Consider the following 14,387-nt stretch of genomic DNA (forward strand, 5'->3'; position numbering starts at 1 on the left):
TCATGCAATGTCATCATCATCAGAAGTATCATTTTCGTCGCCTTCTTCCATGAGGAGGTTAAATGTCGTCTGGGCGAACTGTTCCCATTGCGTGAAGCCGTTGCGCAAGTGCTCAGTGTCGAAAGGGTCAAATATTTCGTGGTGAATGAACTCGTAAGTGTTAATGAATGTGTTGAAGAACACAGAAGCGAGCGCACATCTTTTCAGATCGGACAAAGCAAAAATGCTTGATGTCTTTGGCTTCACCAAATCAATCATCTGTCGGTAAACGTCTGAGAACGACACTGGTTCGTTCATGAGCGCAGTTGCCCGCTCGTACTGCTCGCGAAAGAATATCTCCAGCTCGTACATAGTGATTTTGCCATCGCCGTCGAGATCGAGTCGGTTAAACCAGTACTCGATACTCCTCGGATGCGACTTGTCCTTTTCAGCCAGCAGGAAGACAACAAAATCTACATACGTCATTGCTGATGTGCTCAGCAAAGCAAAGACCCGTTCAATCGCTTTGGGTACCAGGGCGCCTTTCTCGTAACGCGTCAGGTCAGTTCTGTTCAAAAGACGATCGTTGTCATTATCCAGAGAGTTGAAAATGGAATGGATGACGTAGGCGTCTTTGTAAGAAAAGGCTCCTTCCACATCCATGAAGTCAGTGTGAAGTTCCAGAGCATCAAGCTGCGCCAGAAAATCACTCCGTCGAAGCTCAGCCATGCCGAGACGCCACGTCCATGTCTTGCCGACCTCGAAGAAGAGGCGGGCTACGACTGTGTCGATGTACACACTGTGTGACCTTTTTACTTGCTTCAAAAATGACAGCCCGCTGTGCGTGTCGATAAGGTCTTGGATGAGATCCTTAAAGTCACAGGGCTGCAGGTAGGTGCGACGGCCTTTGGTGAGGACAAACACCACCTTGGACAATCTGTCCTTGCTGGCGACTTGGTGCATCTTGCGGCAGAACTGAAGCAGAGCTTGCCTCGTTGGTGCGTTGGAGATGGCCTGGTACATCGGAAATTTGAGGTAGAGTGGCAGTTTGCAAACCTTGACAATCTTCTCCAGGTCCTGAGGCTTGAGCTGGCGCCGTCCGATGCGGCTCAGTTCGGCGGAAACGTTGGCTACCAGGTCAGGGTCCACTTCTACGGACAACGTGCTCAGGCTGCCGATCAAAAGCGTTTCCGCGTCCCTTCCGCCATCGTCCTGGTCGCCGCTAGTCCTTTCGAGGGGGCCGCCAGCGCCATCGCTCATATGAGAAGCCATGCAAAATGGTGTCCGGCGGCTGCATTTCAGGCGTTGTACGTCTATCTCAGGCGACGAGTGAGGAGCTGCGCGTAAAAGCAGACAATGACAGCCCTTATATGAATACAGTGATGAATTATAATGAATGAATGAGCGCTCTCAAATAAGCGGAAAATCTTTTGCAGCATGCTGCTTAGAGGTGAAAAATACTTCCTGACGGTTTGCGGCCAGTTGTGAGTTTACAGTGCATTGAGTTTACAAGCGACGAGGAGCTGTGTTCACAAAACGTTTCCAAATTTAGATCTATTCACGGTTACCAGCATATCCAAGGAAGTAACCAATCATAGAAGCCATTTAATCGCAACAGGTAGCCGGACAGCCATCGATCGATCAAGTCGTGCACTGCGCGAAAGCGAGTTTATGACACTAGGTCCTACTCTTCACATATAAGTGAAAAAAGAAACTATTTTTTTTTCGGTCACCGCAGCCTTAACTTAGCGCTAGGGAAGTCCTCTGCTGTGTAAATGTATAGATTAGGGCCCAAGATTTAGAGCTGAGAGTTCTATGTGGCAACGGGAGGCAGCTTTGACTCAAGTGCAGTGCACTGCTCTATAGGGCGCTAACCAGTATTTACAACTTCAGCACTTTCATGTAGGCCACACTGCTTGCAGGCGGCGGCAGCACAGGGAAATGCTACATTTAGTTCCATACTAATTGGAACCCACTACTTGCAGTCTATGGTGTTACGATCTGCTAACCGGGTATTGATATGCTCTATGGCGCGCGAGTCTCAAAACAGGAACATATATGACCTTCACTCTACAGAAAAACGGTTACCATATCGGATTACAGCAATTGACTGTATCAACCTATTCATCCTACTGATCGCAACTGAGCCCTACTCACAAGTCAATTCTTTTTTCTCTTTCTACCTAACAGTCATTCGATTGCCCCGATGGACAACCGTAACTCCAGAGTAATGGCCACATAGTCAAGGCGTGTAGCAAGTTTGCAAGCTTGCTGCCGTGCCAGCTGTCACACAACCGCTGGGTTTCTTCTGCATATCCGCTGCGCGGACTTTTTCTTGAACAAAATCAATACTTAATTAAAGTAAATTTAAGCAAGCCTCCTCGGGACAAGAAGCTACGATGCCGGGGATATAGAGGCTACCTTAGATTAATCATATTTCAACAGCGTGCGTCCGTCTCGTACTACGCCTTCCATACAGCTTACTAAGCGTTAAAAGCAAGCGACTTGTAAAAACTTCGCTTGGTTGCTATCAAGCAATTCGCAAGCGGATTGATATATTCGCCGGGAACAAACAGCACACCACTTGAGGCGGCCGCGTCTAGCGGCCAGCGGAATGCCGTTTGCAAGGCGACGACCAGGTAATGGTGCGCTATAGTAAGTATGCGAGAACGGCACATACCGTCGTGCAGCTGGCGGGCGGGCTCCGACATGGGAGGAGCATGAATACGGTGCCGAAGAGGTGCTCGGCGAGGTCAGAGTGCTGGTCCCCTGGCTCGCCTGGGGCCCAGCAGCCTTGTTGGTTCGCCCATGGCGATGCGTCGCCCCAGTGACAAGCAGTGAGGAAGAGGAAGATCGAATCGACAGTACCTCTCTGCCTCGGCTCCTCTTTTTCAACGAGTGGTCTTGCCATTAGCCGCTGTCTGCTGGACAGTGGGTGATAATGTCCTCCGTTGTTATATCTAAGCGTCCAGTGGCACATATATACCTTCAATACAATGTCGGAAAGAACCGGGAAGCTGTAGGACACGAGTTTGACAGTATAAAAAAAGGAAGACGAAATGGTACGCACAATTTAGCATCAATATAGCGGGCCAATAAAATCAAAAGAAGTAAATGAATAAAGACGCAATGTCACGGGCCTCCGGTGTGACGTCATCACAGGGGGGACAGCGGCTGATGTATAGCTCAGTTGGAAGAGCACCGGACGCGATATTCGGAGGTGGTGGGTTCGGTACCCACCATCGGCACGTTGTTTTTCCTTCTACTTTGTGTTTATTTATCTTTCCCCTAAACAGATTACATTACTAATTTATGTGATTACCGAAGTAAAATAAAGAAAAAGAAGACAAAGTACAATCCCCAATGCTTTCCTTGGCCTCGCCGACTGCTGGCTTCTTTCCTTCATGTATTTTAACGAGCACCCTCATTTCCCCTTCATTTATCTGCTTGTAGGTGACAGGGGTCTCGGTTCTGGCAGTCTTGAAGCCATAGGTAGCGTAAGAGGGTTCTAGCACAGCTTTCGCCCTCGCTCTTGATTACGTTCTACGTGACGCTGGCGGTAACACAGGACGTTCCACGTCCACCGCTATGGTTGAGGGTGGCGCTGGTGAACACTCTCAAGGTTCGTATACAGACCACATTATTACCCAAGAAAGTAGCAGGGGGGACAGCCGCCTTCTTCTAATGCAGTGTCTGAACGTTGCAACGCTCAACGTCCGAGGGTTGGCTGGTAGAAGGAAGCAAAGCCAAGTACTTCGCCTTTTAACAGAGCAAAACATAGACGTGTTAGCAGTTCAGGAAACTAAAGTGGAGGGAGAGGAGGAGACAGGGAGCATGGCGCAGCGTTTCACGTCGCGGTACGAAGTGGCTGTTAGTCACGCAGTGGGCACGTCGACTGGGTGCCTTCTTGTCAAACGGTTGCCAGGACTTATAGTGCAGGCCGTGATTTCGTCTACGTGCGGAAGGTTGATTGTTTGTGACCTGGTCTTGCATAACAGTGAATGGCTCATTCTCTGCGTTTATGCACCAAATGCAACTGAAGACAGGCTCATTTTCTTTAAAAACATCGAACGATACTTAGATTCAACAAGGCAGCTGATGATTGTGGGTGACTTCAAACTGTGTTTTAAGCGCCCGAGAAAAAAACCTTTAACCGCCCCTTTAAAGATGCAAGCACCGATTGTTTGTTGCAGATGATTGCAGAGTTTTCATTAGAGGATGTTGCTGAGTGCTTGGAGGGAGCACGCAGCGTGCAATACACCCATTTTCAGAGTTCTAGTCATGCTCGACTTGACCGAATTTATTTATCGTTGCATGATACCAAAGTGTAAAAATTATTCTGTTATCCCAATGTCCTTCTCCGATCATTGTCTGGTAAAATGCACTATAGGAGCTAGAAGCCCAAGCAAAAGTTTTGTGTGGGACCTTTGGAAGCTGAATTCCAAGCTTTTAGAAGACGATAACTTAATCGAAATTATTGTACAGAAGCTAAATGCAATAAATAAACAACCTAACAGCAACATTGGGGAGCAATGGGAACTGTGCAAGCAAGAAATTAAAATGAAAGCGATGGAAAGAGCCAGCTGTATTCGCCATAACGAAAAGCGAGAAGAAGCAGGCCTAAGATCAACATTGAAGAAGTTAATAGCGCAGGAGTGTAAGGAGCCGGGGATTTACAAAGAGGATATCAGAAAGATAAAAAAAGAAAATAGAATTATTAGACGAGGACCGATATCGAGGAGCGCTCGTTCGCGCCAGGGCCGAAAGATGGGTCGCCGGCGAGACGCCCACTAAGCGGGCTCTGGGTCTTGAAAAAGCACAGGCTCATCGAAAGGACATAACCGAAGTAGAATGGAACGGAAGCCTCGTGACAGATAAGAACGACATTGCACGTGCGTTCTTCGACTATTATCAGGAGCTGTTTGCTCTTCGGGACATGAAGTTGGAGACGTTTAAGCAGGTGTTTCTTTCCTTCTTGCCACGACTGGATGCCACCACAAAAGAAAAGTTAGAGCAGCAGATTTCCGAGGACGAGGTTGAACGCGCCATTGATAATCTGAACCCAGGAAAGTCGCCTGGGCCGGATGGTTTGAGCGCAGCCTTTTAAAAAGCATTCAAGCTAGATCTGTCCCCATTGTTAGCTGCAGTATTTAACGAAGGCAATGAACTTGGTGCACTCCCCCCTTCGTTCGCATCCTCACACACAGTGTTAATTCCTAAGTCAAACCAAACAGAGAAACTAAAATTTGTGACGTCATACATGCCTATTTCTTTAACAAATGTGGATTACAAAATACTGATGAAAGCTCTGGCAGCCAGGCTACAGACAGTGATAAAACATATCGTTGGCTCCCACCAGACGTGTGGTATAAAGGGCCGGTCAGTTACAACAAATATTCATAAGGCGAGGTGCGTGCTGGAGTGTTGTGACGTTGCTTGCGCGAGGGTCGCGCTTCTTCATCTCGACCTAGAAAAGGCGTTTGACTGTGTTCCACATGATGCATTGTTTGCAATATTGGATTATATCAATGTTGGTTCCATTATGAGAGAGGGCGTAACCCTGGCGTACCGAAACTGCACAACGCGATTGATTGTTAATAAAGTACTAGGGGAACCCATAAATGTGCGGCGTTCGGTACGTCAGGGTTGTCCCCTCAGCCCTCTTCTATTCTGCATTTATATCGAAACTTTATGCCTGTCTATTATGCAAAATCCATCTGTTCAGGGCTTTCAACTGTACATGTCTGAGGTCAGACGTTTGGCGTATGCTGATGATGTAGCAGTGTTTTGTGCGAACAAAGAAAGTATTCGCGCCGCAGTTGAAGTTGTGAAAGATTTTAGTGCGACCACAAGAAGTCCAGTAAACTGGGGAAAGTGTCTTAGCTTCTGGCACGGGGCGTGGACATCAACGCCTGACTTTTTTGCCAACGTTACATGGGTTACAACACCCGTGAAGCATTTGGGCGTACCTCTAGAATTCTATGAAGAGAGCAAGCCATTTTGGCGCGCCCAAGTTCAGGAAATACGGGAGAAGGCTGACAAGTGAAAAGGAGTGCCGCTGTCTATCTTTGCACGAGCCACTGTGTGTAATCTATTTTTTGTTGCCAATGTGTGGTACGTCATGCAGGCACTTCATTGTTCTAGGTTGAGTGTTCAAAAGCTACACCCAATCTTTGCTGTGTTTGTATGGGCATCAAGCTGGGAAAGATGTAGTCGGGATAACCTGTTCCGGCCAATTAAAGACGGAGGTCTCGGGCTTGATCACTTATTCGTGCGCCAGCTTGTAAACAGATTTATTTTCTTTCGCGATGTTACCGACCCCTTTTTGCGCACTGTGTACCAAGTGCATGAGGCTCGCGCGGGCGTTGCCCAATTTCGTTGTTGCCACGGAACGCATGCCAGGGCGTCTTTCTAGTTTTTTCAAAGAGGTTGTCAGCAGTGTTCGAATTCTGTCAGCTCGCTTCTCGACAGAATACTTAAGTTTAGTGAAAAAGAAGAACCTGTATAAAGCTGTTTGTGACGACTTCTTCTCTGTTCCTGTGTACAGAGCCTCGTATAGCGGCCGTCTAGGTCAAGACGTACTGAAGCGTGTCAAAAGAATGCCAGTTTCTCCTGGGGTAAAGACGTTTTTCTTTAAGTTACATACAGGAACATTATCGGTACAAACGTTTTTTTGAAAGCAAGGGCTTTTGTCTGCCATGGGGTTCACTTTAAACAGCCAGAGACAATAGACCATGCATTTCTGCACTGTTGGGAGGGCGTCTATTTTTGGGATGTGCTGCAACGAACTTTTAAAAAAGAATTACCATTAGACTCATACGGGATTAGATTCCTGCCAACTGAAAATAATGATGGGGTTCCACTTGATACGGTTATGCTAATAGGCCTGCACAGTCTATGGCGGTCCAGAATGGCGGGTTTTCACTGTGACCCTGACGCCCGCCCTGCAAGGCTCTACTTTCGCGAGAGTATAAACGCATTGGTTGAAATGCACAAATTGAAGACCACTGTGTCAGACTGGATTTCAAGAGTCGAACCACTATGCGAGCTGAAGGAATTTTAACTTGACAAAGGCAACTCGTATGGGCCTGCCGGCTTCTGTATTAAAGGGCCACTGTCCAGGGAAGGCCCTTTTAAGAAAAGGAGCCCATTGTTTCGATCAGGTACCGGAGATAGTCTGTGCAAAATTCTACAGCGACACGCGCGCCGCAAAGCATCGAAAATACAATTCAAAGCTCCCTCACGCTCTCCTTTGAGAAGCCAGCTTCACCGCTTCCTGCGCTGGCCCGACGGGCCCCGATAATGACGTACGTACCGGGAACGACGTCCATTGGTCCGTCTCGCTGACTGACGGGAGAAGGATGGGTGTCTATCGCTCGCAGCGCGCTTTTCCCTCGCCACGGCCAGATTGAATCCACCTGCGCGCGCTCCCTCGACCGTTTTTTTTTTCGCGCTCGCGGAGAGCCACGCCCCACCTCCCGCCAAACGCGGAGGAGGAAGGGGAATTTGTATTGCGGAGGCTAGACGACCTCGGGCAGGAGAGTGAAAAACCTTTGCGAGGGAACGGAAGGAGAGAGGCAGGATAGAATCGGGTGATTGCGGTGGCTGTAACTGCGTTATTAGTTACTCTTTTCAAAAACATTTTGAGGCCTTGCGTTCCAGGGGCGAAGTCTCACAGTCACCGGGGAAGAAAATATTTTCGACCGGAGGGTGGACAGTGGGCCTTTAACAGTGTCATGCTTGTGGTAACCGCTCTGCTGTGAGCATACTGTTTGTAGCGCGTTTTTGTTGGTTTTGTTTTGTGTTGGTGATGACCGGCAATAAAGAAAAAAGCCGATGTAGCTCAGTTGGAAGAGCACCGGACGCGATATTCAGAGGTCGTGGGTTCGGTTCCCACCATCGGCACGTTGTTTTTCCTTCTACTTTGCGTTTCTTTATCTTTCCCTTTGTGGGATTCGGGCTTGCTGCAGCTGCCCTTTGCGCGGCCGCCGCCCGCTTCCTAGTTGTTCTTGTTCCCTTTCTCCCGCCTGAGGCGGCGGAGAGGGGCTCGGACGACTTGTCACTCGTTCGGGCCACAGCTCCGCCCTGGCGTCCCAGTGGCTGTTCTCACTGGCGCCTTTTGGCGGGAACCCGGCACCGCTTCGACAGCCGCGCTCGCGCGACTGTCCGAGCGGAGCCCAGGGAGAGACCCCTCCGAGACATCGCAAGGTGCGTACGCAACTGTTCTTGTCTGCCGGCCTTTGTCCGCGCAGACCAGTGTGTACACGAGTTCGTCTGCTCCGGGTCGTACCTGAGAGCGAAGCTCGAGCCTGTCGATCGTGATCCAACGATCCGCGACAGGCGTACCTTGCGGTGGTTGCCCACTCTCTCTCAAAGGAACCCTCTGGTCACTCCGCGAGAGAGATCACAGCACGCCCTTGCGTGCTTGCGGCGCGCACTCCGTGTCACTTCGTGCGCGCAGGGGAGCCTAGCTCCTCGCGCGCTCCCTTGACACGGTGACTGCGTATGTGTGTGTATGTGCGTTTGTAAATATGTGTATGTGTGTGCGTGTGTGTGTGTGTGTGCCGCTGGAGGATGGCGTTTCAATAAACGTCTCCTTTGTGAACTTGGAGGTTTGTGTCCTTGCAGCGAAGTGCTTTCCTCCCTGTGGAGGTTGAGTGCGCGCTGCAGTGTTTCAGTGTGCGCGTGGTGACGGCTGATCGGGGCTTCGGCTCGCGCGACGCTCGAACCCGCGGTGGTTGGTGGCCTATGTCCACGTAGAAAACCACAACTGGCGCCCAACGTGAATTGTCCCTAAGGAGAGGAGGATGCGGGATTCGGGCTTGCTGCGGCTGCCCTTTGCGCGGCCGCCGCCCGCTTCCCAGTTCTCCCCGTTCCCTTTCTCCCGCCTGAGGCGGCGGAGAGGGGCTCGGACGACTTGTCACTGTCGTTCGGGCCACAGCTCCGCCCTGGCGTCCCAGTGGCTGTTCCAATTGGCGCCTTTTGGCGGGAACACGGCACCGCTTCGATGGCCGCGCTTGCGCGACTGTCCGAGCGGAGCTCAGAGAGAGACCCCTCCGAGACATCGCAAGGTGCGTACGCAACTGTTCTTGTCTGCCGGCCTTTGTCCGCGCAGACCAGTGTGTACTCGAGTTCGTCTGCTCCGGGTCGTACTTGAGAGCGAAGCATCGAGCCTGTCGATCGTGATCCAACGATCCGCGACAGGCGTACCTTGCGGTGGTTGCCCACTCTCTCTCAAAGGAATCCTCTGGTCACTGCGAGAGAGAGATCACAGCACGCCCTTGCGTGCTTGCGGCGCGCACTCCGTGTCACTTCGTGCGCGCAGGGGAGCCTAGCTCCTCGCGCGCTCCCTTGACACGGTGACTGCGTATGTGTGTGCATGTGCGTTTTGTATATATGTGTATGTGTGTGCGTGTGTGTGTGTGTGTCGCTGGAGGATGGCGTTTCAATAAACGTCTCCTTTGTGAACTTGGAGGTTTGTGCCCTCGCAGCGCAGTGCTCTCCTCCCGGTGGAGGTTGAGTGCGCGCTGCGGTGTTTCAGTGTGCGCGTGGTGACGGCTGATCGGGGCTTCGGCTCGCGCGACGCTCGAACCCGCGGTGGTTCGTGGCCTATGACCACGTAGAAACCACAACTGGCGCCCACCGTGAATTGTCCCTGGCTCCATGAGTCGTTGGACAGCACATCGGCCGAGCCGGTCGCCTTGACGATCAAGCTCATGCGCCATATCCTGCCGCCCCTTGAGCGGCACTCGGCAAAGGCACTGAAACACGCTACATGGTTCTTCGGACCACCCTGTGGTGCGACCGTTGACCATATGCCTCCGCTGTTTCAGCTTTACGCCGTTGCGGAAGCAATGTGCGCGACGCCGCCGCTGCCGGCATCTCCGCACAACAGCACCCGTACCCCGCTAGCAGCCATTTCTGTTTGGGGAACGGCGAGGCGTCGGCCAGGCTCCCTCTGGAAACCGCGCGGACAGGGCGCTCAGTTGGCTGATGCGGCTCCGTCAACTTGCGAGCCGGCTGGCGCGCCATTCTCTCCTGGTACAGCATTTCGACTTTTCGGTGCAGTATCTACAGGGGAGAACGAACGGCGTCTTTACGCCGGCAGGCGAAGGGGGCGAAACAGCGGACGAGCCGCAGATCGGCACGGAGGGGACGCCCGCAGACGGGTTCCCCATTCCGCTATCCGGGTATACGCAGCGCTTCGCAAAGCAGACGAGGGTGAAAGCTCTTTGTGAGCACATCTGAGACGCCGATGCCAGCGGAAGTTTTGCTGCGGGGGGACGAAACCAGGCTCTCCTTTGGGATGACTGGGATCGTTTTCAGCCATGAAGAGCTACGACAGTCCAGCAGAATGACCCGTTTTGTCGCGATGTCAGCGACGGTCTCTAGGAGACGAAGCGCCGTTACGCTACTTGTATTGAGCGGGCGCAGAGGGGGCACGAGCCAGCGTGTGTCGCGGCGTGCCCCAGGGATTCATATTTGCTGGGCCACGACGGGCTCGCGCTGAAATACATAGCCACGGATGATGAGTCCATGAACCATTTGAAGTGGCTATTCCCCAATGTCTGAGCGGCGCTCTGTTGCGTTTCTCTCACGACAAACCATTGGCTGGTCATCTGAGTGGCTCCAAGGTTTCCAGAAACTGAGTCAATCGGTGACTGCAGCCGGCATGAAGCGCGACATTTTCCGCTTTTGCCGTTCCTGCCATGTCTGTCAAATGGAGAAGTCAAGGGGTGGCAAGCCACCGGGCATGACGAAACCAACTGACAGTGTGCGTCCGTGGCAGAGGGCCACCTGCGATTTCATGGGGCATTTCCCCAGTAACAAGCAGGGGCTCATTGCCGGAGAATCCCCCTATGGGGAAAGCCAGCCGTGCCTACATCGCAGACCTGAAGGCCCATGCGTAACGGTCTGACGAGCTTGCGCTGGTGCCCATTGTCACCCCAGGCAAGTGCCAAGGCACAACCGATGCGGTGGAACGCAGCCGTGCCCCGCACCGGTACAAGGTGAGGCGACGTTCACGTGTGTGATTGATGCCGGACGGCGGGCCTTTTCCGCAACCGAAAGCATACCGCTTCACCGAGCGAGCTTGCTCGTTCAACCCTACCCGGAAGCAAGGTTGGTCTCCCCCTTTTCTAGCTCGCTCAGTTCCAGCCTTTGTATTTTATTTTGTTTCTGTGTCTCATTTCCAATTTTTCGCTTTCTTCTGTTTCCGTTCTTGCTTCTTATCTTGTAAATATTGTACAGTGAGTGCCTTCTTTTGTACAGCACGTCTTCTCTCATCTTCTTGAAATTGCGAGGGTTGCTCATTAGGCAGCCCCGAGGCGCGGTCTTTCCGGTGTGTGTGGAAAGGAAGTTGGGGCCGATTGGGGACGGGGAGCATGGACGATGCCCCTTTCACCCAAGGCCGCCGCGGTTGCGAAGGTGCTCGGGACAGGTTCGCCGCGGAAGGTTGGCATCACCCTTTGGTGTGTGAGTGGCTGTGCGTGTGCGTGCCTGGGCGTGGAGGCGACGACGTCGCGCCATGTGTGTTTGCCGGCGTGTGCGGAGCGCGGTGGAAAGGAAGCCCCGCGCGGTCTTCCCATGTGCGCCCTGGATCGCCACGGAGTCACGGACTTTCCACACCTGGGGCCCCTTCGGCGTGTTCGCTGTCCCTCCACCTAACCTGTACCACCATCGACCGAGATCGTTTGCAGCCATGGATGAACGTTGGCCACCCAGAAGTCAACGAGCGGTGAGTCACCGCAGGCTCCCTGAGCTGCACCGACGAACTTTGGAACTTTTGTACATAGTTGTGTTTATACATAGTTGTTCTGTACATAGTTGTGTTCTGTACATGATTGTGTTCTGTACATAGTCGTTGTTACTTAGCCTCCGGAACTTTGTACATTATTCTTCGGGTCATCGTATCCTTTTTTTTTATTTTGTGCGCCTTGCTAATGTTTGTCTTTCTTGAGTGTCTGTCTTTTCAAGATCTTTCTTGCTGGAACTGAAGTGTAGTTGACTTGTGTCGTGAGGATAGCATTCTTTTCTTCATGCTGGGGACCTGCCGCGTGCTTTCACTGATGGGTAGGAGGGCAATTAAGGAGAGGAGGATGTGGGATTCGGGCTTGCTGCAGCTGCCCTTTGCGCGGCCGCCGCCCGCTTCCCAGTTGTTCTCCTCGTTCCCTTTCTCCCGCCTGAGGCGGCGGAGAGGGGCTCGGACGACTTGTCACTGTCGTTCGAGCCACAGCTCCGCCCTGGCGTCCCAGTGGCTGTTCTCATTGGCGCCTTTTGGCGGGAACCCGGCACCGCTTCGACAGCCGCGCTCGTGCGACTGTCCGAGCGGAGCCCAGGGAGAGCCGAGACATCGCAAGGTGCGTACGCAACTGTTCTTGTCTGCCGGTCTTTGTCCGCGCAGACCAGTGTGTACTCGAGTTCGTCTGCTCCGGGTCGTACCTGAGAGCGAAGCTCGAGCCTGTCGATCGTGATCCAACGATCCGCGACAGGCGTACCTTGCGGTGGTTGCCCACTCTCTCTCAAAGGAACCCTCTGGTCACTGCGAGAGAGAGATCACAGCACGCCCTTGCGTGCTTGCGGCACGCACTCCGTGTCACTTCGTGCGCGCAGGGGAGCCTAGCTCCTCGCGCGCTCCCTTGACACGGTGACTGCGTATGTGTGTGTATGTGCGTTTGTAAATATGTGTATGTGTGTGCGTGTGTGTGTGTGTGTGTGCCGCTGGAGGATGGCGTTTCAATAAACGTCTCCTTTGTGAACTTGGAGGTTTGTGTCCTTGCAGCGAAGTGCTCTCCTCCCTGTGGAGGTTGAGTGCGCGCTGCAGTGTTTCAGTGTGCGCGTGGTGACGGCTGATCGGGGCTTCGGCTCGCGCGACGCTCGAACCCGCGGTGGTTGGTGGGCTATGTCCATGTAGGAAACCACACCTTAAACAAATAACATTACTAATTTATGTGATTACCGAAGTAAAAATTAAAAAAAAAGACATAAAGTGCTATCCCCAATGATTTCCGTTGCCTCACCGACTGTTGGCTTCTTTCCTTCATGTATTATAAAGAGTACCCTCATTTCCCCTTCATTTATCCGCAATGTTTTCTGTTATTTAAAATGTACGCCAATGGTAATGTGCCCATTTGCATGGTTGGTCATGGAGCCATAGATGTCACGGGGGTGTATAAACAGAGGCGAAGCCGCCGTTCGCATTTAGTTTATCCATGGAGAACTCTAATTTTTTCCTTGTGCTCTTTTGTCGCTGCGCTATTTTATGTGTGCTGTTTTTTCGACTGAAGTGGGAAAGTACATAAGGGAGGGGTTGGGAATCCGATAAGTTTCCGCACATATCCCAGTACGGAAGCTTCCACTAACATGTCACAGAAACCTAGAGGTAAACCCAGTCCCCAGGAATATGTATCCATATAACCAAAAACACAAAGCGACGGCGAGAATCCTACACAAGAATCTAGAGAAGACGATCTATATGTCGATTACGTAAAATACCCATTGAAGGATGCCTTTTCAGAAGCATAGTAGATAACAGAGGCTAAGGTCACTCTTCGGCAACTATCATGTGCAAACATGCATGTGAGTCTGAAGATCCATAGCTTTGGCTATTAGTGGCACCATCGAAAAGATCATATCGAGCGAATGTATAACCGCAGTTCGAAACTTTGCCAGTGGGCAAATTCACAGTCCGTGCTCTTCAAATTCTGCAGAAACATTGCCACCTGACCACCAGATTAATATTATCTGAGTCCCAGCACGACCCTAGGGCCCGGTAACGAAGTTGCCCACAACTATGGTCGAAGCTTCGTCAGCCGGGTGATGGATGAGCTCAACATGGGCACAGAGAGGGATCATTCGAGACATTTCACGAAATTCACTTGAGTAGGCAAAAAAAAGAAAAAAACCCCGCCCCTTCCCCTTCTAGAGGTCACTTTACAAAGTGCAGTAGGATATCTGGAGGCAGCTGCAAATTGGCTCTTTCGCCAATCTCTCTAAGTGTTCAGTGGTATATCCAGGCGGCTTTCCCCCTAAATGCAGAAGTTGCAATGTTTCAAAATCAGATCTTGCATATATAGTGAGCAACTGCCCAGGTTAAAGCGGTGCTCCCCCTAAACAGCTTAGACTGGGAAGCTGCGGTGTCCAGCTCGATCCGCTGCACAGCTTCGGACCGATATCTTAGGCTTTGGAGGTCGCCGAGAGGCAAGGACATTAGTGCACCTCGCGTGGCCAAGAAGAATCATCCCAGTGAATTCAATAACCTTTAATGAACTGATGAAAACAGTATATATATATATATATATATATATATATATATATATATATATATATATATATATATAGGAGGGGAGGAAAGTGAAAGCAGCGGCGGGAGTGACACCGAGACGTCTACAAGGAGTCCTGCAGAGACC

General features: G+C 51.5%; 1 protein-coding gene across 1 annotated transcript; it reads right to left on the reverse strand.

The window, feature by feature from the left end:
• LOC146190996 (serine/threonine-protein phosphatase 2A regulatory subunit B'' subunit beta-like) lies at nucleotides 1-2,690 on the reverse strand. The gene is made up of 2 exons (XM_084600265.1): nucleotides 2,660-2,690; nucleotides 1-1,316 (listed from the first exon to the last, which is right to left on the reverse strand). Exons 1-2 carry the CDS (start codon nucleotides 2,688-2,690, stop codon nucleotides 1-3), a joined length of 1,347 nt encoding a protein of 448 aa, XP_084456391.1.
• Between the last annotated feature and the right edge of the window lie 11,697 nt (nucleotides 2,691-14,387).

The sequence above is a fragment of the Amblyomma maculatum genome, chromosome 4 (genome assembly GCF_055883805.1).
Source record: "Amblyomma maculatum isolate TAMU_Amacu chromosome 4, ASM5588380v1, whole genome shotgun sequence".
NCBI classification, from domain to species: domain Eukaryota; kingdom Metazoa; phylum Arthropoda; class Arachnida; order Ixodida; family Ixodidae; genus Amblyomma; species Amblyomma maculatum.

Excerpts from the sequence above, each read along its gene's own strand:
- LOC146190996 (XM_084600265.1), bottom strand. The coding sequence starts at position 2,690 with ATGTCGGAGCCCGCCCGCCAGCTGCACGACG. Across the intron at positions 1,317-2,659 it reads CGCCCGCCAGCTGCACGACG|CTCCTCACTCGTCGCCTGAG; the intron begins GTATGTGCCGTT and ends TTTTACGCGCAG.